This window comes from Oryza glaberrima, chromosome 7, assembly GCF_000147395.1.
Source record: "Oryza glaberrima chromosome 7, OglaRS2, whole genome shotgun sequence".
Taxonomy (NCBI): Eukaryota; Viridiplantae; Streptophyta; class Magnoliopsida; order Poales; family Poaceae; genus Oryza; species Oryza glaberrima.
In genome coordinates, this window is record NC_068332.1 from 18,271,066 (window position 1) to 18,293,331 (window position 22,266).

Below are 22,266 nucleotides of genomic sequence, written 5' to 3' on the forward strand. Positions count from 1 at the left end.
GTAAAAAATTTGCTCACCCGGATTTATCGATTTTTCTCTAGCACCCCTAAGCTATCCTCTCTGAAATTTCTGTTAGATACGCATAGTTGTTTTCAATCTCAGATTTTTTTCGTTCGATACACCTGCTGGTTCCCACTAAGAGCGAGTAAAAAAAATCACTTTGCTTCTCATGCCGCATGTATCCAGTCACGAGTAAAAAAATCACTGCCCGATTAGATTAGGTCCCGTTAAAAAGATTTAACTTTTTAACTTTTTGAACAGCGGCCACACGATATCATATTGGGTAGTTAAAAAGTTACTAGCTCCTGTTCAATATGCATTGATCGGCCAGTAAAAAAATTGCTTTCGTGCTTCTGAATGCATCCATCTCTCGTTTCCTGTACGTTCCACTTTATTGGGTTCTCCCGTAGATTTGTTAAGTGAAAAAATTACTCCATGTTCTCTGTCCACTTTATTCAGAGTTCCATCCAACAGATTTGTCGAGTAAAAAAATTATTGTACCGATTATTTCGACATGGTTAGGGAATTATTTAGTGCAAACTACATATGTAGTGAAAAATTGTAAACTACCATTGGATCTAAAAATAGACGTCCGAGCGTACATGTCACCATAAGTTTCTAGTAAAATTTTTACTCATCAGTGAATATGCGAGTAGATTTTACTCCCAGTAAAATTTTTATTCATGAGTGAATATGCGAGTAAAACTTTTACTCATGATAATGTTGACGAACATCTATTTTTCGATCCAAAGATAGTTTCTAGATTTTCACTGTATATGCTGTTTTTACCATATATTTTCCCTTGTTGGAGTCTCTCCTAAACTTAAGTAAAAAAAATACTACGCATTTTCACTTTATCATTTCCAGTGGGCAGAGTAAGATTTTTGTTGACATAAAAAAAGACATGGCCTAGTAATTTTTTTAACTCCACTGGGATGAATCACGTGCATGTAGTGATGATCTTGATACACTTATACACACGGTGGGAAAAAAAAAAGAACAAAAAAAGAAGAACATGGACACGGGGTGAGGAAATAAACATGGGTTGCTCTCGATGATGTCTAGATAGAAAAAACGGAAATAGCGGGCGTCGACTGTTTAATCGTCGTCCTCCTTTCCGCTCCTTCCGCCGGTGAAGATGAACGAGGCATCGACGCCTCGGAGAAAAACCCCCACCACACAGAGCGTCCAGGCAGCACTGACAGGAAGAGGCCTGGCTGGAGCTCGACAGCGACGATGAACATATGCAGCTGTAGATCCAAGCGCCATCATCTTGTCTGCAGCCTACACCAACGGATCGGAGGTCATCCCAGTGGCGCTGCGACCACCATAGGGAGTTGCTTGAAAGGAGGGTAGAAGGCCCAGAGGGCGGCAGCGGCGCATGGTGGATGTTTTTTGCCGTCGTAGCCCGTCGATGACACTTGCTTGTGTCAGCAGTGCCACCGCCTCCTCTTGTTGCTGCTGTCCCTCCCGTCGTCATCTTCCACAGTGATGGCGGTGGTGAGGAAGCGGCCATGGATGCGACGACATCAGGCCTGGCCTGCCACTGCAATGGAAGACGATGGGAGAAGGGATGATGCTGCGGCTGCTCCTGGTCGTGACGACCATCGGTGGCCACAGATCCGATGGCGTCCCTGCCCCAACGACCACCACGCCACCGCTGCTCCACCCCACCAGGTCGCCCAGTCACCGGCCACCGCTCGGGATGGCCTCGCCCGCACGGCTGCCACCGCCGCACTGTCGCCAGATCAGCGTAAATCGGGGTAGCCTCCTTGCTGCTGTAAAAAATACAAAAAGAAAATAAAAAAGAAACAGAAAAACAAAATCTCATTCCCGAGGGAGAAGACCATCGGCACCACCGCACTGACGAGTCCATGCCGTTAGAGACGTCGCCGCCAACGCTCCTCCACCGGCTAGGAAGAAGAACAGGGCGTCAATCCCCCATGATCCGCCTCGATAGTTGAGGGATGTTAGGATCTCCTCTCATATGTCTCATCGTCGATCCGAAAAATCAGGATCCTATGAGAAATTAAAGAATGAGAATGGTGGGTACAGGCGTACAGATGCATGAGTAAAAAAATTACTTGCAAAAACATAATGAAACAGAAGAAAAATAATAATAACAAAAAAAATTAAGGCATGAGGAAAAAAAGTTTCCTTTAGTTAATAAATAACTCAATATGCTAAGTCACGTTTATTATAGTTGCTGAATCATACGTAGTTAAAAATTAACTGATTAAACGTGGATATATATGGTGGGCTATGTAGTAGTAAAAATTTAACTCGTGAATCAAAGTGGGTGGAGCCAGGAGGGGAGTGGGGTGGTGGGCAGTGGGTGGGTCTGGTCACTGTGACAGGTGCCGTTTAATACGTAGCACCCTAAGGCGCCATATAGTAGTTCTCTCTCTCCGTCTCTCTCTCTCTATATATATATACACACATATATGTAGTATATGCGCTTTTGGCTTTTTGTTGGTGTGAAAAGAGGCACGTTGCGGCAAAAAAGACCACGAAATTATATGGTGGATAAAAGATATATACTCTACTAATAAAAAGTTAAAAGGGTCGTAATTGTAGTCTGGTAGGCCTCAGCCTCTACATGCGGCCGTATGAGCTAGGATGACGGTGAATTGTACAGCTAGTTGATAACGGCTAGCCTTATTTTAGCACGAAATTCCTATCTCGCGCGTATGCGCTAGAAACTCAAGTTGCACACGGTCTCCACTCCAGCGGCGCGCTTCTCTTTTTTTCCTTTTTCTAGTGTGCTTTCTTATTTTTTTTCTTTTTTGGTTTTTCTTTAGCTTCTTTTTTTTCTCTCTCCCACGCTCCTTTCTCCTTTTTCTCTCACGTGCGTGCCTCTTTTCTTGTACAATTCTTTTTTTCAGATTTAGAGAGACTCCACATTAGATATATTGTTTTCTCTAACTTACATTTACGTATAGCGTGTTTTAGACTAATTTAAAATTTGAAGAAGTAAACTTTATAGTGAAAAATTAAAACTTTCAACTCGATGTTTGAAGACTATTATCTCAACATTTAAAAACTTTTAACTCGGATTGAAAAACTTTCAAGTCAAGTTTGAAAACTTTCAACTAAATATTTATTCAAGTTTTGAATTTTGTGTTGAACCATTATAAATTTAAGTTGGGTGTTTTGAATCATGATATTAAAGTTTTAAAACTTGAGTTCAAAATTCGAGTTGAAAGTTTTTATTAGAATGTTTTAAAATTTGATGTGAAAGATTCAAATTCTAAAATACATTAAAAAATCGCAAAAAATAAAAAATAAAAGCACAAAAATATCACGAAAAAATGGTACACACGGAAAAGTCAAGAAAAGAAAAATAAAAAACAAGTATGTAAGTAGACGGCCTAGCTTCTGTGGGCACACGCGCCAACAACGGAGCTGGTGCATCTTCGCCAATCAGCGACACCCACTTTATCATGCCGTGTGGATGTACAATCATGATCATAAGCTAATTTCACTTTGGACCATTTATCGTCATCCTTCAACCGATATTTTATTTTGGATCAAATAATTTTACCTTTGTATCATTTTGGACCATCAACTCTTTTATGCATCTTCATCTAATTTATAATATGTCAAAGAAAATGGTATACATACAAATGAGAGAGTTTATTGAGTAGCAGGAGCCGCCATATTAGAGGTCCAAAACGAAAAAAATGCTTGGGAAGAGAGTCGGGTGGTCCAAAACGAGATAAAGAAAAGATTACCCAATTCAAAGTAAAAACATTGGTTGAAAGGTGATCAAAGCAAAACATTGCCAATAAAAAGATGTCCCAAAGTGAAATGTACTCAATAAAAATTGTGGATACCAAGCTGTATGAAAAAAAAACTAGGACAAAAATTTTGATTGGTTCCACTTTCCAATGAAAACCCATTGGCAAAAGTTGGTTTTAGAAATCTAAACTGGGATATTCAGAAGAATTTTTGGTAAAACCCATTGTTCTGAACTGAAAACAAAAGGTTCTATGATAAACTATACAATTACAGAATAGATTTGCAAAATTTTCTTTGGGCCTGTTGGGCCGTATATCACGTCGAAGTCCACTAGGGACGTGTCCAGTGGTCCAAGGTTGACCCTATAACCTCTCTATAACCTCTATATATTCAGTAGTCGTCATTGATTTAGAGTTGGGTTTTGCTTAGATTATTTCTGTCATTGCAATTTCACCGCTAGCTCGGTTTTGTTGTGATTGTAGGGTTCGGATCGTGTCGATCAGAAACCGAATCATGTGTGTCAAGTTTTATCGATAGTTATCTTTACCGAAAGGTAAGATTGGACATCCCGTTACCATCAGTCCCAGTCCCACTCACGCATCGTCGCCCCCGCCTGGAGAACGGCGGTCACGGCTACGACTGCTGCCCTCGCTGGCTGCCTCAACACAGGCGCACAGCGCTACGGCCGATGGCCACCCATCGGCCATCCGCTGACTCGCCAATCGTCTAGTAAATTAAAGGAAGCCAAGCACCCAGCAGCCAACAGGATGGGAATAGTTAGGATATGGATGGAACCTAAATTCAATAGGGTTCAATAGGGTCAATCCATCATGAGTCCATCATAAGTCCATTATATATTTATATTAATAGGTTATCCATAGATATCCAAAGGAATCGGCTACACTACTAGTAGACAAAAAAAAAACTTTTATTTACATTTATGTAAAACTCGGATCCAAAATTTTTAAACTCGCGTTCACACTATAAAAACTTATCCATCCAGGTGAATTTAGGTGAGATTATTTATTGCACAGAGAGAAGCAACTTTATGTAAATTTTGAGCCCTTTATACATGTAGGGCCCACAATATACTACTAATATACTAATATGTGTGTAAAACTCGGACCCAAAAATTGTAAACTCTCGTTCACATTATAAAAACTTATCAAATTTAGTTGAATTTTGTAGAAATGATTTATTATATAGAGAAGCAACTATGTTCAAATTTTAAGCCATTTAGACATGCGGGGGCCCACGATACATTATTAGGACTAAAAAATTCTAGTTACATATGTGTGTAAAACTGGGAAAAAAAATTTTAAACTCACATTCACACTATGAAAACTTTTTAAATTTAGTTGAATTTCGAAGGAATGAATTATTATATAGATAAGCAACTTTAGTTTGTACAAATTTTTGAAACATTTATACTTGTGAAGTCATTTTGGGTTGAACCCCTTAAACTTAGGTTCTAATGGTTTGATCCGTTTGATCCATTTATAATTTTGAAGCGACCCAAAAATCCTTTAGGATAATTTACGGTTAGATTTAGTGGATAAATGGATCGACCTTACCGTTCCCATCATGTGCCAACGTGAGGCCACACTTCCATAACATCATTCGGTCACTCCATCAGCTATGCAGCCACGCATGAGTCTAACAAAGTAAGAGATAATGCTTCATCTATTTCTTTTGTGTCAATTGCATATTTGCCACCGGTTTTAACTTTTAACTGATAGTGTGAATTTGCTATTATAAAAAATGTAATCGCATTTTGCCAAAAAAAAAAAAAAGATAGAACCCAGCATCCTTGCCATTAGGCTCATAGATCAGACTAACACTGTTGGGTTTTGATGAAAATTAGGACAATATTACCCTGCCAAGGAAATTGAAGCAACAGAGCCTTTCTTCTCCTTTTTCTTCTGCCGCCATGGTGCTGCTACAACATCTTGTTGTTACTGTAGTCCGAAGCAGCAAGCCGCTGCAGCTGCATTCCCAAGTGCAGCCGCGCACGCTGATGTTGTTTGCCGCAGCTTCACAAGCCTCCGTCGCGCTCGCCGCTAATGCTTCTGTAGCGTCACGAACTGCCGCCGCCCACGCCCGCCACAGCCACGCCGGCTTGCTGCCCTTCAAAATCTATCCCCGCAAGATCTTCTATCCCATATCCTACTTTATTGCAACAAATTTATATTTGATTTGCTGTTGATTTGGAAGAAGAGATGAGAGGATTTGGGGAGGGTTCGAGGAGAGGGGAGGGAATCAGCCAATCGGGTCGTGCTGTAGATGGCTAAACGGGCCGCTCGGCCTAGGCATGACCGGCTTGGGCCGACTTATACGTTGGGTCATGCCATGTCGGTCCAAAGGCACGGTGACCTATCGTACTTCTCTATATAATAAGTCTATTTTTCCTCCCTCAACTCTTTTGGGCTGTGTATCATATGGATGGAATAAGTCTATTTTGTATTCCTCTTTGTTTGGGCCTTACCTTATATGGCTGATTTAAGTCTATTTTCGATCCCTCTACTATTTTTCTTTGACCGTGCCGTGCCGAGCCAACCCACTGTGCCAAGGCATCAGCCCAGACACAGCCCAACTATCGGGCCATGTCGTGCTTGGGCTAGGCCAAATGGTCGTCCCTTGGGCCTCAGGCCTTATGGCCGTCTATAGGTCGTGCCTTTCTGGGAGATGGTGACTTCTGCATGCGAGAGGAGCAAAGAAGGGGGCAAAACAGCTTTGTTTTTCACATTAGTTTTATGAATTATTTTTGTCTTCTTATTTGCACTAGCCCAAAGGTATGCATATCAGTTTCAGTGGCAAATTTGTAGTTTGTGTTTTTTAATGGCTATTTCGAATTAGAGGGTGAGAGTAGTGGTATATTTGCAATTCTCACATTTCTTTTTCAATCAATTCGATTTATTACAGATAAAGCCCTAAATTGTTATTGACTTATTGATTGTTATTTTTTCATGTACTAGGGTTAGGAGGTCGGTAGGTTTCAATTTGGGGTTCTTAAGAATTGGAGTAAAATTTCAAATTAGAGGAAAATTTTGAGTTGAAGGTGCTACTTGGATATAAGTCATGCCAATTGTCTTTCTATTTCCATACTTGAATGAATGATTAAAAAAAGTATATATGTACACAACTAAAACTTCTGAAAACACAAAGATATATAGAGCATGATTAGAGCAAACAAGGATGATGAATATGAAGCATTTGTTGAAAAAGATATTGTTAAAGGCTAAAATTGTTAAAGGTAATGATTGTATATATGCTCGTTGGACTTTTTTTAGCCAGGCCAGTGTAGAAGTCGGATGAAATTAATAAAGAAGATGCTCACTAGACTCTTCTTTTTATTTGAAAAAAATGAGAACTGATTTGGATGTTCTCATTTTGTAGGCTATCAAATCATTGAGAATGTTGAGGTAGAATGGAGTTTGTCTATGTTTGCATATGTTGATCATCTTTTGATCATGAATCAGTAACCAATTACCAACGTTATTAGTGGATTCATTTTGGAAAACATTGTTTATAACTTCTTTTATCTTATTGGTGCATGCATATTTGTATTGTTGATGTCAAAAATTATTGTTCAAATTGACAATGTGGTTTGAAACTATATGTATTGATATATTTGTGATAAAATCTCGATCCTCCTCCATTTTACTCTAGCTACGCCGCTGAGGTTGGGTCTGTTATCTCCTCAATCTCTGGTGAATTTCAAGCAAGCGCCTCTCTCCCCTCCCAAGTGGTACCTGAATATGCATCAATTGTTAGATCGTAAAGGTCTTTTCCTACCCCAAAAGCTAGCCAATGAGGTGAGGGGATTCCCCACTTATATATTAGGTCCATTGCCCTTCCACAACCAATGTAGAACTATTCAACAATCTCCTACTTTACACATTGGTGTCCCTCAACCATTCACCGTCCCTTCACCGTTTCCCCATGGTCCCTCAGCCATAGTGGCCTCGCAGGCACCCACGGTCCATCACGCCTTCACACACTTTGTCCCTCGGGTCAGAGATGTTGAACTAGCCAGGCTTTGATAGCAATTGTTGGATTGTAAAGGGCTTTTCCCACCCCAAAAGCTAGACAATAATGTGAGCAGTTCCCCCACTTATATATTAGGTCCCTTGCACTTCCACAACCAATATGGGACTATTCAACAATAACCTCCAAATCATGGAGGCCCTAATCGAGTAAAGCTCCTAGGTGTGTTCTTCTGCTCAGTCGCGGCGTCAACATTATGGCTGTCGTCCCCGGTAGGGGTGAAAAAGGGGCGGGTATTTTCCGCCCGCCAACCCAGCCACATTATTTGGGGACAATTCGGGTATCCGGGAATTTTCACGGATATCGGGCCCCAATACGGGTCTTTTTTGGCGGATATGAGATCAAGCTCGGGAAGGTAGTATCCGACGGATACGAATTATCCTATAAAAAATTCGGGTATTACCCATATTATGTTTCTGTGATGCACTTTCTGGTACTATGTATTGGTTCTATATATGATGTGTTGTACTCTATTTATTTCCTAAGTCCTAATGGCTTAATATAATCGTATTATGGATATATGGAATTGTTAAATGGTCATTATCTAGTGATATATAAGATTGTTGCTTAGACTTGATATTCGAATAAATATTCGTAACTGATAGTATACATATCCATTTTGGTACGTATTTGTTCCGTATTTTTGCTTGGCATTATCCGAGTTTGTATCCGCATTCGGCACTATCCGTGTCCGACCCGATTCCGATTATAAAATAAAGGTTAGGATATGGGAATGGTTATATCTGACCGAACCCGACCTGTTTTCACCCCTAGTCCCCGGTCCTGCCTCAAAATTCATAACACCAATAACTCGAGCACCGATCGAAAGCTTTGAAAGTATTATGCAACCCTTGTGCTACATCCGTAGTTCAGAGGGGTTGCATAATGTCTACAAAAGTGGAGACACAAGATGTGGGTGTGAGACTCTCTTCTCATTCATTCCTCTATTCTCCTCAAGCACAAGTGTACACAATGAGTAGCCTCCATCCTCCTTATATAGCCATATGTTATATATGGAAGGTTTCGGTATGGACCCAAATAGTGTATATGGGCTGGGACTTTATGGGTCTAGGCCCATAAGTTCCCTAACAGAAAGCATTTTGAAAGTATTTTCTGGTATGGCAAGTTTTAAAATCAAACTAAACAACCCGGGCTTAACTTGCGGCCAAACTGGGACAGCCACGTGTCCTGCTCTCCGAAATTTTTCTTTTAATTAAGGTTTCCAACCTCACATCTCTCGTTTTCCACGCGCACACTTCATAAACTGGTAAAATGTGTGTTTTTATACAAAAGTTGTAAAAATTATATTAATCCAATTTTTAAATTCTTTTGGCTAGTACTTAATAAATCATGAGTTAATTCGTCGCTCCGTTCTGTGAAGTACACTTCACTCAACCACACCACCCAAACGCAATTTCTTCCGAGACCGTCCGATAATAACGAGGTTTTGTAAATTAAGTGTTCGAGTTTTTATGGTCGTGTGTGCAGAAGCGAAGACGGAATGTTGTACCCACATGTAAATGTTACTAACAAATAATGATCAGCTGTCACGTCTCGACATATACAAAATTTGAATCAAAGGGTGTACTTGTGTTGACGTTTATTCAGCACGTATATAGTGATGACTCTCCTTTATTTGCTTGAACTTTGAATCAAGACATACTTGTTTATTGAAAAAAAAACTAATAACATATTTTTATTATTAAAATGGGACGCAGTTTAATATTTGTCACCTTTTTAGTCATGTTTCTTGTGAAGGATATCTTTCAAATAAGACCAAGTGTACTATCAGGTAAAAAACTAGTCTAAGTATTTTCACAGTTTTTTTTTCGTTTAGTGTAAATGTGTTGCTAGTATAAGAGTACTAATCTTCAATTTCTGAACATAGGAAAACAAAAACAACATTCAATTAAGGCCAAGTTCTTTCCCAACTTTCCCAACTCACCTCTTTCGTTTTCCACGCGCACGCTTTTCAAACTGCTAAACGGTGTGTTTTTTTGCAAATTCTATACAAAAGTTGCTTTAAAAATCATATCAATCCAATTTTCAAAAAAAACTAGTAAACATTTAATTAATCATAAAAAAATACGTCGTTCCGTTTTACGCGAAGTTCATGAGAGGGGAGTTCCCAACCTCACCTCCGGAACACAGCCTAATTAAGTGGTATGCTCCATTCCATTTTGAAAAAGGAAATCTCAGAAAATTTGTTCTCTATATTAATAAAGCTGATGAAAGAAAAAGACGACATGGACAAACATTTGAACACCACGCATGTGCTTCCTGCTGGAGTTGCTTCCTTGGTTTAGAAATCCTCGCACAAAATGCCCCTTGTGACAGGGATTAATTATTATATTTTCTCTCTTCAAAATTAATTTAGTATTCGTGTGACTTATCCTAGTTCTATAAATCTGATAGTCCAATACCTCCTTCGTTCCTAAATAATTAATTTGATCTAGTAATTAATTAACTTATTTTGAAACGGAGGGAGCGGAAGAAATTAAAGCAGCTTCTTCGACACTGCCCTCAACCTTGCAACCTTTGGCCACCAACCCTGATATGGATGGCGTGCGCCAATCTGCACGTTGTAGCAGAAGACAATGAAGCACAGTCCTGAACGAAGCCCGAGTTCTCTTGGCCATCGTGTGCATCTCGACCAGTAATGGAGCACATGTACATTCTCGGTTGTGTCTCGGCATGGTGATAAACATTAATAGGTTAACAGTAACAATAGCATCTAAAAACATGTTTAACACCGAAATAAGAATAGTGATATACCTAGAAAATGTTCTGGTACTAGGTGAGGCATTGTTGGTATTGTTGCCTCCGTTGATATAGTCGTTTTCGCCTCCACCAGTACCGCCGCCGCTGCCTCCACCAGTGTCGACGCAGATTGACATGTTGATGTAGACGAAAAAGATAATGCAGTGCCAAGAGCAATCACGTGAAGAACACGCTCCCAAAAACTTGATCACTTGCCTACCCATGTAGGTTCTCAGGAGGAGGGAGTTTGGAGACCTTCTCGTCCCAAGTACCCGTGCGCGCAGGTGCTCAGAAACGAGGAAGCCAAAGCAGCACAGGAACATAAGGGTGGGAGGTGTACCAAGAGAGGAGAGGAGCCAGAGAAGGATGAACAAAAGAAAAGTGTTCTTATCTCTGTCTATCCCGGTGATGGGAGGTTATGATAGATCCGTTCCGTAATGGCTCTCTATCCTGGTGATGGGAGGTTAACGCGCACAAGAGAGAGGTGTACCGAGAGTGGAGAGGAGCCAGAGAATGATGAACAGAAGAAAAGTGTTCTTATCTCTGTCTGTCCCGGTGATGGGACGTGAGATATGTTCCGTAATGGCTCTCTATCCTGGTGATGGGAGGTTAGCGCGCACAAAAGAGATGAGTGATCCGTAATGGCTCTCTATCCCAGTGATGGGAGGTTAACGAGCACAAGAGAGACGTTCTATAATGGCTCTTCATCAATTACGTTGTCTTTAATCACCAAAATGTAATCATCACATAAGGAGGGAGGAGGGAGGAGAGCAGCCAGCCATGTCTCATCCCATCCGGCCCGTCACTTGCCAGCCAGCTCAGCTCAGCGCATGTGCGCGCGTGTGGCAGTCTCACCGCCACCGTAACCGCTTAACAGGTGCTCTCAATTAGCAGCCTATTTAAGTAGAGGCCCCTGCACATTGGTTTTCAAGATGGTATTAATCTCTTAACATTAATTATGAACCCATGGAATTTACGAGGATTAAATTGGGCATAACCCATTTAATTCGAACAATCCCCACCAAATTTTAGGGTTCACAGGAAATTATCTCAGTTGTGTATCTGTTTGTTATACCAATGTTTCGGTAGAGTCTGTTAAGTTGAACTTCCATCTAAGAAAGGAGATACACCTGAGTTATTATTGTTAAAAGGCCAGCAACTAAGGAAAGTAACAAATCATATCCCTTGATTAAATTTTTGGATCGAGCACAAGAAATATGTGAATCAGTAATCCGTAAAAATAAAAAAGAAAGACAGTATATTTGTATAGGGCACTTTTATCGAACAGTGTCAACATGTCATAATTAAGATTATTATTGTTTCTATTATATATTCTTCGAACGGCACGATGAAATGCACGTCGTCTTCTGGGAGAGATTAGCCAGGCTGACGGTAATCTCATCAAATCGTCGCTCCACGGAAGGGAGGCTGACACTGGCCGCTCCCCGCAGCTGCTACCCCTCTGAAATTGTAAGCTCTGGTCCGGCCAAATGACATCCCGTAGCAGCTTGTCTTTGATGCTTTCCCGCTGGGACCAATGCTTAATGACGCATTAACCGTCGGATTAGAGCTTAGTCGTCCAGTCTTAGCAGCTTTCCTGTCCATCCTATCAACGAATATTGCCTTGTATGCCCTAGCAGGCATGCCAAGAAGAATCTGCGAGGAATTGGCAGTGTCGTCACTGTACGTCGACGACCACTCGTCGAGCTCTGGAAGAATGGTTGCCGGCCACCTCATCGCCGGCGATGGCGCCGGCGCCGGCGGAGGTGGGCATGGGCTAGGCGGCTGGTTGATGAACTGCACGATGCTCTGCATGAGCCTCTTGCTGGTGGCGCGCAGCGGGCTGTAGAGGTGGAAGCCGTGGTCCTCGCCCTCCGACTCCACCACCGTCACGTCGCCGCGCATCCGGGACGCGAGGCGGCGGCCGCGGTCGCGCAGGGTGTCCCTCCCGGCCACGGCCATGAGCACGCGGCGGCAGGGCAGGGACGCGAGCTCGTCGTCGGCGGGGTCGATGCGGGGGTCGTCGTTGTCCGCCTGGCCGGCCGTCACGAACGGCCAGAGCCAGTCGACGCCGAACGCCGGGAACACCGACGCCCCGTCCCAGACCGTCTCGCACGGCAGCCTCTCGGGCCCCCAGAAGAATGGGTGCACCATGATCAGGCCCTGGATGCCGCCGCCGACGTTCTCGCGGCCGGCGCGCGCCACCGTGTGGTAGGCGATGTTGCCGCCGGCGCTGTCGCCGGCGACGAACGTCCGTCGCAGGTCGCCGTACTCCGCGAGCCACGGGTCGGACAGCGACTCCACCCACCGGAACGCCGCCCACGCGTCGTCGTACGCCGCGGGTATCGGGTGCTCCGGCGCGAGGCGGTACTCGACGGACACGACGAGCGCCCCGGCGCGCGACGCGAGTGAGCTGGCGTACCGGTGGTACGTCCGGCAGAAGGCGCTCTCCGTGCAGAACGAGCCGCCGTGGAAGTACAGCACCACGGGTAGCCTCCTGCCACCGCCGCCGCCGCCGGTGGCCGCGGAGGACGGGAGGAACAGCCGCGCGGACACGCCGTTGTCACGATCGACGACGACGTCCCTCGTCGCCACACCGACGCCGCCCCTGCCCCTGCCGGCGTCCTCCGACGCCGGCACGTAGGAGCTCGTCAGCAGCCGCTCGACGCGGCCGTCGGTGTACTTGCGGATGAACGGGTAGAGGTTCACGGCGACGTCGGCGGCGGTCTGCCCGTTCATTGCCGCCATTGCCTCCCTGATCATCTTCTCCTGCATGCTGGCCATCTTTTTCTTGCAAGTTGATCGATCGATCGATCGAGCTAGTTCTTGCTGATCACTTGATTAGGTATACGAGTTGTGATGAGCTTACGAGCTAAGCTATAAGCTAAGGTTGCAGTGTGCGTCGTCGGCCGTGGTGTGCGTTTGGCTACGACGATCTCGTGGCCCTTTTATAGACGCAGTGGATGGTTGGTAGAATTCCAACTAACTAAACCGAGCTGAGTCCTTGATGCGTGGAGAAACTAGCTAACACTGTTAGCCTAACAGAGGTTTCTGCCACCGGATTTGAACGGTGTCTTGTTTTTCATACATGGCCACTTTTGAAAGTCTCTTCTGTCCGTTTTAGTGTTAAGTCTTGCCATTTCGGTGTACTTTCATACCTTTTTTATTTCCCACGTTTCAGCGAACTTTTGTTTGGAGATCGCAGCGGCAGTGTTAGCACGTACAGAATGGATCTGTCTCCATCCATCTGTTCAGTGGAGTGTGGATTTCAAATTCTCCAAGTGAGGTCCACTCATTATTTGCATATAATTAAATAGTTATTTTTTAAAAAAAAGATGTATTTAAATGTGATATATTACTTCATAAACATACAAGTTCAAATTCTACTTCTATGAGTTGCAATAAAAAAACAAATTAAATTTATTCATAGTCTAATTTGTTTTTTTTCTGTTACGATATGTAGAAGTTTAAATTTTGATGTTACATGTTTGTAGACTGATCTACCACATATTAAACCATCTTGTTGAATTCTTTTAAAAAAATTTGTAACTATTTAAGTGACACATGTAAATAACGAGAGAATATATCTTCGAGAGTTTAGAATAGTTTTCTCTTCTGTATACTTATGAAAGTGATGCTTAATTATTGCTCCTAAAGAAAATTCAGCGGTTACTACTGCAGAATTCCCAGTCCCTTTCAACTCATCAACATTCAGAAGTAGTTCAAAGGAATCGTACGTCGACGGAGTAATAAAGAAAGGTTGAATCATTATTGCCGATTAATTAGATGGATTTTAGTTTTATTTTTTGGCAAAAGAGTGATGGATTTCAAATGTGAACATTAATAATGCCGATCTATTTATTGTGATATTCTTGTATGAAAATATTTTGAAATAAACTACTACTCCTACCAGAGATCTATGTTGTGCTGTAGACATATCCTGATCTGGTTTGTTGCGCGTACGTGTTTGCTGGATGTGCTTGTACTGGAGCTCAATTTGAAGGAAGAGAAACAGAATGGTTATGGCTTCATTCTTTATATTAGTGATCTAAGTTTATTAATTGTCTTAATGTTTCGCCGCAAAAAAAAAATTGTCTTAATGTTTGTTTTTTGTTTGGTATAGAGAAAAAGAGAGAAGAATATATTGCTCGGATTGAAAAGAGAGAAGCTAGGTTGTTAATTAACTGCAGGTTTGAAAATAGGCCTGTTGTTGGAGATACCAGGGCTTGCTTTCGAACACATGGATTTTACAGGATTTAATTTGAGTTCAGCTTAGATCCTTTATTCCAAAAAAAACAAATTAACATCAACTCAACTTTTTAACCTAAAAGTGTAACATGAAGCTTCAATAATCTCAAAAGACAATTTAGGGTGAGTTGCAAAAGAAAGGGGGTGAAAATGATTCATACAAAGCACACACAACAAATCACGAGCACCTGTTCTCTACTAACGTAATAAAGTAATCTACACATTTTATATAGTTACAACACACTCTTTAACTATATTATGAAGTAACACATACAAACATTTTAAAGCCTACACAAAATATTACATCATCTATAAATTATTACATTAAAGAACATACGTGATAGCACGAATATCAAATTATTATCTCACATCATTTTTATAATATTCAAATATGTTTTATCCATTATTTTTTAAATATTTAATATACATATATCTATGTATTCCGCAACAAAGTGTACGTGGGGCATCACCTAACTAGTTTATCATATTAGCTCGCATCCCACTATATTATATACAGTGGTATACTATGAACTGCTGATGATGTCAAAGTGGGCAGACAAACAAAATTCATGTTTTAGAGTAGTAAAGATTAGGTTTTTTAGAAACATAGTATAAACACATTGAGATTGACGAAATTACCACAGACACCTCACTATCGAGGGTACGCCGTGTACCACTGAAAGAATAATCAGCCGTAAATACGATCACCTATGTTAAATCTAGGATTTGAAGTTGGTTCCATCATAAGAAATCTAACCAGTTGAGTTACGCTCACTTCGTAACTAGTAGATATTAGTTATTGTACAAAAATCTAATTGACCGATATTTAAAAACTCATATATATATATCAGTTATATTGATTGAAACTTAATTGTTTTTAAGTATAAGTTGACCGCGTACACACCACGCATCCACCATCCTAGCACCTATCTAAATGATATTCATAGGAGGTCAAGACTCACGTAGCACAGGTATGTATGTATTTTATCATCGAACACATCGACCTATGAAAAAAAACACTTGAAAATACGATATTTAATGATATGTCATGCTCATATAGACCAAATTACTGATCGGTATATACTTGAAACATTTGACGTTTAAAGTATGGGTATAAACTCTTTAAGAATGGCAGAAAACCTCCGGTAATAATTATGTTTTTTTACAGGATAAATGCCAATTACTCTCAATCCGGCCAGACCCCTTCTCCCTCTCTCTCTGCATGCTGAGAATAATAGAGAGTAGTGTATCACGTGGTTGTATAAGAGATGAAAATGTGTACAGTGTTGTAATATTAAATAGTATGCTTCAATTCAATCTTTGACCCGATAAAATCTATATTCAACTGTTCGATCATTTTTCTAGTAATTCCAAATATGCACACACCACTCTCCTTTTTATTGGACCAGAGGAACAAATCGACAAAAGTTCAGGTTCCTGATTTATCACACCACACGTTTCTAGAGTACAAGAACGAGGTCATTCGCAGTTTCTTCGGAGACCTTCCGATAAAAACGAGGTTGTTAAAGTTATTATATATTATTTCTTGGAGAGAAAACGATCCGTTTATTGTAGTCGTATACTCCCTCCGTCTAAAAAAAACTAATCCTGGTGTCCAGGTTCAAACCTAGAATTAGTTTTTTTTTTTTACGTAGGGAGCATGTAGGAGTTGTTCAAACCAGGATTAGTTTTTTTTTTCTTTTTTTGACTTAGGGAGCATGTAGGAGTAGTAGTTAACGGTTCTTTCGTATATATTGAAGGGTTTTCAGACAATTTTCATATTAAGTTGTGATGTAAATTCATTTGCACATAATAAATACGGATACTTATACTTTAGGGTTTTACCTTTATATATACCTCTTGTAAGCCGTTGTTCAGCGTTGTAACTTCTCCCTGATATAGTGAAGATATTTTGCTGGTTGGCGTCGTCCGTGGTTTTATCTCTCCTACTTTAGGAGGGTTTTTCCACGTTAAATATCGCGTCTTGTGTGATTTATCTATTATTTTTTATCGTTTATTTGCCTATCGTTTTCTAACATTTCATATAATACTGTTCACAGAAAACCTTTCATTTCCTACTATTCGTATGACTGCAAAGTGGTAGGAACTTTTTAAATTTATGCGTGGGATGGAATAAGATTATATATAGAAGTTTATTTAATTAAGTATCATAAGAATTTAGTTATAGGGATTGGGTGGGTGGACGATACACATATAGATCATATGACAACAAAGGGTAAAACTAACGAATGTTTCTAGTTAATTAAAATTAATAAGGACAGCGTTGGCGGGCTAATTACCAATTTACCATGCAGCTGTAGGTTCTCTTCCTCCTTTACTTTCGGTATATATATAAAATTACCTCCGTTCCAATATAAATATTATAGTTGTGGTTTTCTGTATCTAACATTTGATCGTATGTCTTATTTGAAAAGAATTTATGGTTATTATTATTATTATTATTATTATTATTATTATTATTATTATTATTATAAAACATGAATAGTACTCTATGTGTGACTATTTTTTAAATTTTTTCATATTTTTTTAAATAAGACGGATAGTCAGACGTTATATATAGAAGATCACAACTGCACTTATATCGGGATGGAGGTAGTATACGGTAGTAGACTACTAGCTAGGCTGAAGTATAGGTTGTCTCTGTGCTGTGTTCGTTCGGGTGTGGGAACAAATCTCCTATGCACGGGAAACGGAGTAGTGCGTTAGCATGTGATTAATTAAGTATTAGCTATTTTTTTAAAAAAAAGGATCAACATGATTTTTAAGTAACTTTAGTATAAAAACTTTTTATAAAAAGTGCACTGTTCAACACAGTTTAAAAAGTGTGCTCGTGGAACACAAGGGAGAATACACTGTTCAACACAGAGTTTGTTTTGGAAAATGGTAGCGGTCTTTCTCCGTCCTATGATTTCCCATGTCATAAGGACAGGACTGTCATGTACTACTAGCAAAGTAAAACTGTGTTTAGATCCAAAGTTTGGATCAAACTTCAGTCCTTTTCTATCATATCAACCTGTCATACACACACAACTTTTTAGTCACATCATCTCTAATTTCAACCAAAATCCAAACTTTGCGCTGAACTAAACACAGCCTAAGTACTCCCTCCGTCCCACACTATAAGGGATTTTGAGTTTTTGCTTGCAACGTTTGACCACTCGTCTTATTTGATTTTTTTTTGTAAATATAAAAAACGAAAAGTTGTGTTTAAAATACTATAGATAATAAAGTAAGTCACAAATAAAATAAATAATAATTTCAAAAAATTTTGAATAAGACGAGTGGTCAAATGTTGCAAGCAAAAACTCAAAATACCTTATATTATGGGACGGAGGGAGTAGCTTCTTGACACTCCCTTCCTCCAACTTGCAAGCTTTCGGTCTTGTATGGGGAAGCTTCTGACAGATGTAGCTTCTCGAATCTTCAGCTATCAGAAGCTTCCCTAAACCATCTAAATTTTCTCCTATATTCTAAAAGAACGGTAATCGTAGAATATAGAAGCCGGCTTCTCCAGATTCTCACTGGTTAGCTTTTTCACCAACTGCTTCAGATTCTCACCGGTTAGCTTTTCCATCAACTGTTTCTCACGATCTTAATGTTTCTAAATAGGACCTTTGACTGGCAGATCCGGTACTGTGGACGGCATGTGCAAAGCTGCACATTGTAGCCGATTACAGTGAAGCCGTCTCTTGACCGCGAGTTCCAAATTCGCTTGGCCGTTCTGCACACGACCACTAGGGTGATTAGGTGTAGTAGACCACAGATTCTCCGTGGTGGCTCGGTAAAGTAAACAGATGCCCTGTCGCGTATATGTGATATAGAACTTGAGCCCGGAACATTTCTTTTCGCACGTAATCTACTTAATTACCAGCTCACATATCACACACTTCAAGTGTACATAATATAGATATGCTATTACTATTCCCGGCAGGGTTGTTCCTAACAAATTGGGTGCCATGTACAAAATGTAAAAATAAAACATTATCTTTAAAGAAACTACATTAATTGTATAACAGACCATGACTATATACTATTATTTATAATACATTAGGACGAATTTCTGCTACTACTGATTTTTTTTCTTGGTCTGTACAACCTTCCAACCATGTAGAAAAGCTAGCATCAATCTAGTACTCATTTCTTTAGCTATATCCTACCATCAAACAAACAAGAATTAATTATTTGCAACCAATGACAACTAGAATTATATAAATAAGCTCAGCACCTATATACGTAGTGCTGTTCTGCCTAAGTAGAACAAGAATTGTCGCAACAATTCAATTTTTTTATTTAAATGAAAAAAAAAGGAATCTTTATTGCTTTGGAAACACGTTCACATTATCGTCACGGACTAGAATTCGTTGATGTGATAATAATTACCATCGAACACTTAACAGAGTTGAGAAGAAACCAACTCGTTCTAGCTAATTGAGTGAAACAGAAAGAGTGAAATATGAAAAAAAAATGGAATCTAGTGATCATAAATATATCGGAACATATTAAATTAAATTGATATGCATAATTTTTGGGCCTCTAATTTTTGGGGGGCCTGTGCGCTCACACGCTTTAATTTGCGCATGCCTAGGAACGGCCCTGATTCCCGTCTGAGACTTGTAATTCATATTTGGCATTCTAGATGAGTTTAAATGAAAACATTATCAACTATTACAAAGTTGTATGTCTTTTCGAGCTTCATAAGTTTCACATAGAGTTCATCTGCATTCAAAATCATTTCAAAATTTTAAAAATATATTTGTCTAGATAAATATGATAACTTGTAAATGATCTCAAATAAAAAACTTGTCAACTATTATAGGCATTCTCGAGCCCTATAATTTAGGTATAAATGTTTCTCCTCATCCAATTTAATATGAAAAAACTGTGTAAAAATAACACACATGAGTGGATGCAATGTTAGTGTCAGATTTTTAAACAACAGGCACATACGGATGACTGTATATATGTGTTGATTCTTGTTTAAAATCGGCACATATTAGAATGTATTCATATGTATTTTCTAAATATTGTATGTGATGGTTTAAAAAAGCGTACATAGTTAACAATGTTATATGTGCCGGTTCTTAACTTTTAAACCGCTGCTTATATGAAAACGACTCATATATTATATATGTCTGCTTGAATTAACATATATGGTGGTATCACCTACTATAGCATTTATGTACTAGTGATATCCTGGATAGCAGTCAAGCAAAGAATTTTTCATAAAATTTTAAAGGACACAAAAAGGCCTTTCATAAAGATATATATGTATTTTTTTTCGAGAATATATACATGTAGACATTTGGCTTATGTGTGTGTTGGGCGGGCGAACATGGAGTACGCTGTAGCCACATCGCATTGCACACATTGGACACCTTTAGCCTCTGGAGTCTATCAGCTGAGAAATCCCAATAAAGCTACATTTTGAATTTTGTCCTAATTGTCAATAGAAGAGAAGAGACCTATCATGATTAGAGAGGGAGAAAGAGGTGAATCTTCAGATTAGGTGAGTATATGGAGTCAATTAATTAATGGACCGATCGATCGGCCGGTCGCGACCCCAGTATACACACAGTTGATCAACGATGACCGCCAACAGATCACACTAGCAATCATATACATTCTCGTTTTCGTCATGTACGTGTCCTCGTTTGGTCTTACTACACATGGCTTTCTCTACTGCGGTCGTCCTCCTTCCCTTCCACCTTCCATCCTATAAAATAACTGCTCCCAAAGAAACCGATAAAAGAACTAACCAATCAAGAAAGAAATAGGATAGAAAAAATTGAAACATATTTCATACCGTTCTGAAAAAACCTGGTACACCCAAGGCTAGTAAACCATATGCATGTTTCGCATATTATAATTAAGGGTTAATTGGTTCCATGCTATTACAAATTTGCCTATTCAGAAAAAAAATACATTACAATTCGTCTATTTGTAACTATGCCAATGAAATTTTACAAAATTAGAATCGTACCACTGCCGTCACGTTTTCCATCCATCTCTTTTTTTTCTGGCCTTCTTCCTTCATTGTCCCATCTCCTCTCAATCTGCTCTCTTTGCTCGGCGCGGCGAAGGCCAAGGTGGTCGCCATGGCCACCAACCCTCTGACCACCAAGCCACTAATGGAGCCGCTCCTCCGGCGGCCAGCACTGAGCTCGACCTCGACGTCGTATTCTCATAGCAGCCACACCGCCAACGCCAATGCGTCTCGAAGCAGTAGCACTGGATGTCATCAGCCATGGGGCAAGGGGACTTGGGCGGGGACGGTGCGGAGGAAAAGGTGGAGACAGGCGGCGATGACCTCATCAGCGAGAGAGTGAGGCGGAAGGATCTCGGGTCGATCTGGTCATCATCGCCATCCATCGCGACTCAGATCTGGTCGCCGTCCTGCCTGGACAGGAGGACGGCAAGGCACGCGGTGCAGTCAAAGTCGTTGACTTGTGCGGGGACAATGCGGAGGAGTTGGAGACAGGCGACGGTGACGTCGTCGGCGAGAGAGCAAGGCGAAAGAAGCTCCCGACACCTTCTCGTTGGCGGCAGCATCGGGACAGCCGCCACAGCCATCGTGCCTCCCACCGTCACCCGCGCCGGATCCGCCGTGCCACCGCTGGATCCGCGTGCGTGGGGTAGAGCGGCGGCCAGATCTGCTCAGGAGGAAGGCGGTGGAGGAGGAGGTAGAGCCGCCGCGCCTCCCGCCCGCCCGCTCCCGGCCGCCTCCTTATCGGCAGCAGCACCACCCGAGGTCGTCGAGCCGGCGAAGCCCTTTGCTTGGCCACCGTCCCATACCGCCGTTGCTCACGAACCACCCTAACCTGAGCGGCAACTTCCTCACTGGTGCCATTCTTCCGGGGCTGCTCCACGGCCGCGCCCACATCCCCAGCGTGCGCCATAGCCTTGCCGCCCACTACATGAGAGGAGAATGAAGGAAGAAGAAGGATTCCATTTGTGAGATATATAAATAATAAATATTTTAATTAAATTTTACCAAATTAAAAATACTAATACCAATCTATCAAACTAGGTGTATCACAAAACTACATATTTAACATCATATTTATCACAAAATTACACATTTAAGATACTATTACAAAACAATATATTTAATAACAAAATTTTCAGAAAACTATAGGTTTATAACTAATTTAGTCTAACTATAATGTTCGTAGCTTCAACATAATAATGGTACTAGGGATTTAAACTCTAAAAGATGTAGTTTAGTAATAATACTTAGCCTTAAATATGTAGTTTTGCAAAATTTACTTAATTTTTTTTATCATCCATCTAGTTAGGTTATGGATTTATGGCCGTGTGTTGGCCTTGTCTCTTGAAAATTTGGTTAAATGGGAGTAAATTTTACCATAGGATACTCAAAGTCACTGACTTTGAGAAATTTGTTAGTGACATCGTAAAAATATGTCAGAGTTGAAGGACACTTTAAGAAAA

General features: G+C 40.7%; 1 protein-coding gene and 1 pseudogene across 1 annotated transcript; both read right to left on the reverse strand.

Moving 5' to 3' along the window:
* Positions 1–874: 874 nt before the first annotated feature.
* Positions 875–1,995, reverse strand: LOC127780439 (uncharacterized; annotated as a pseudogene).
* Positions 1,996–11,783: 9,788 nt separating this feature from the next.
* On the reverse strand, positions 11,784–13,446 carry LOC127780404 (probable carboxylesterase 3). Its single transcript, XM_052307312.1, has one exon. It carries the CDS (start codon positions 13,330–13,332, stop codon positions 11,950–11,952), a length of 1,383 nt encoding a protein of 460 aa, XP_052163272.1. The 5' UTR covers positions 13,333–13,446; the 3' UTR covers positions 11,784–11,949.
* Positions 13,447–22,266: the final 8,820 nt, after the last annotated feature.

Bases quoted from the DNA above. Each gene is read 5' to 3' on its own strand.
- LOC127780404 (XM_052307312.1), bottom strand. From the start codon at position 13,332: ATGGCCAGCATGCAGGAGAAGATGATCAGGGAGGCAATGGCGGCAATG.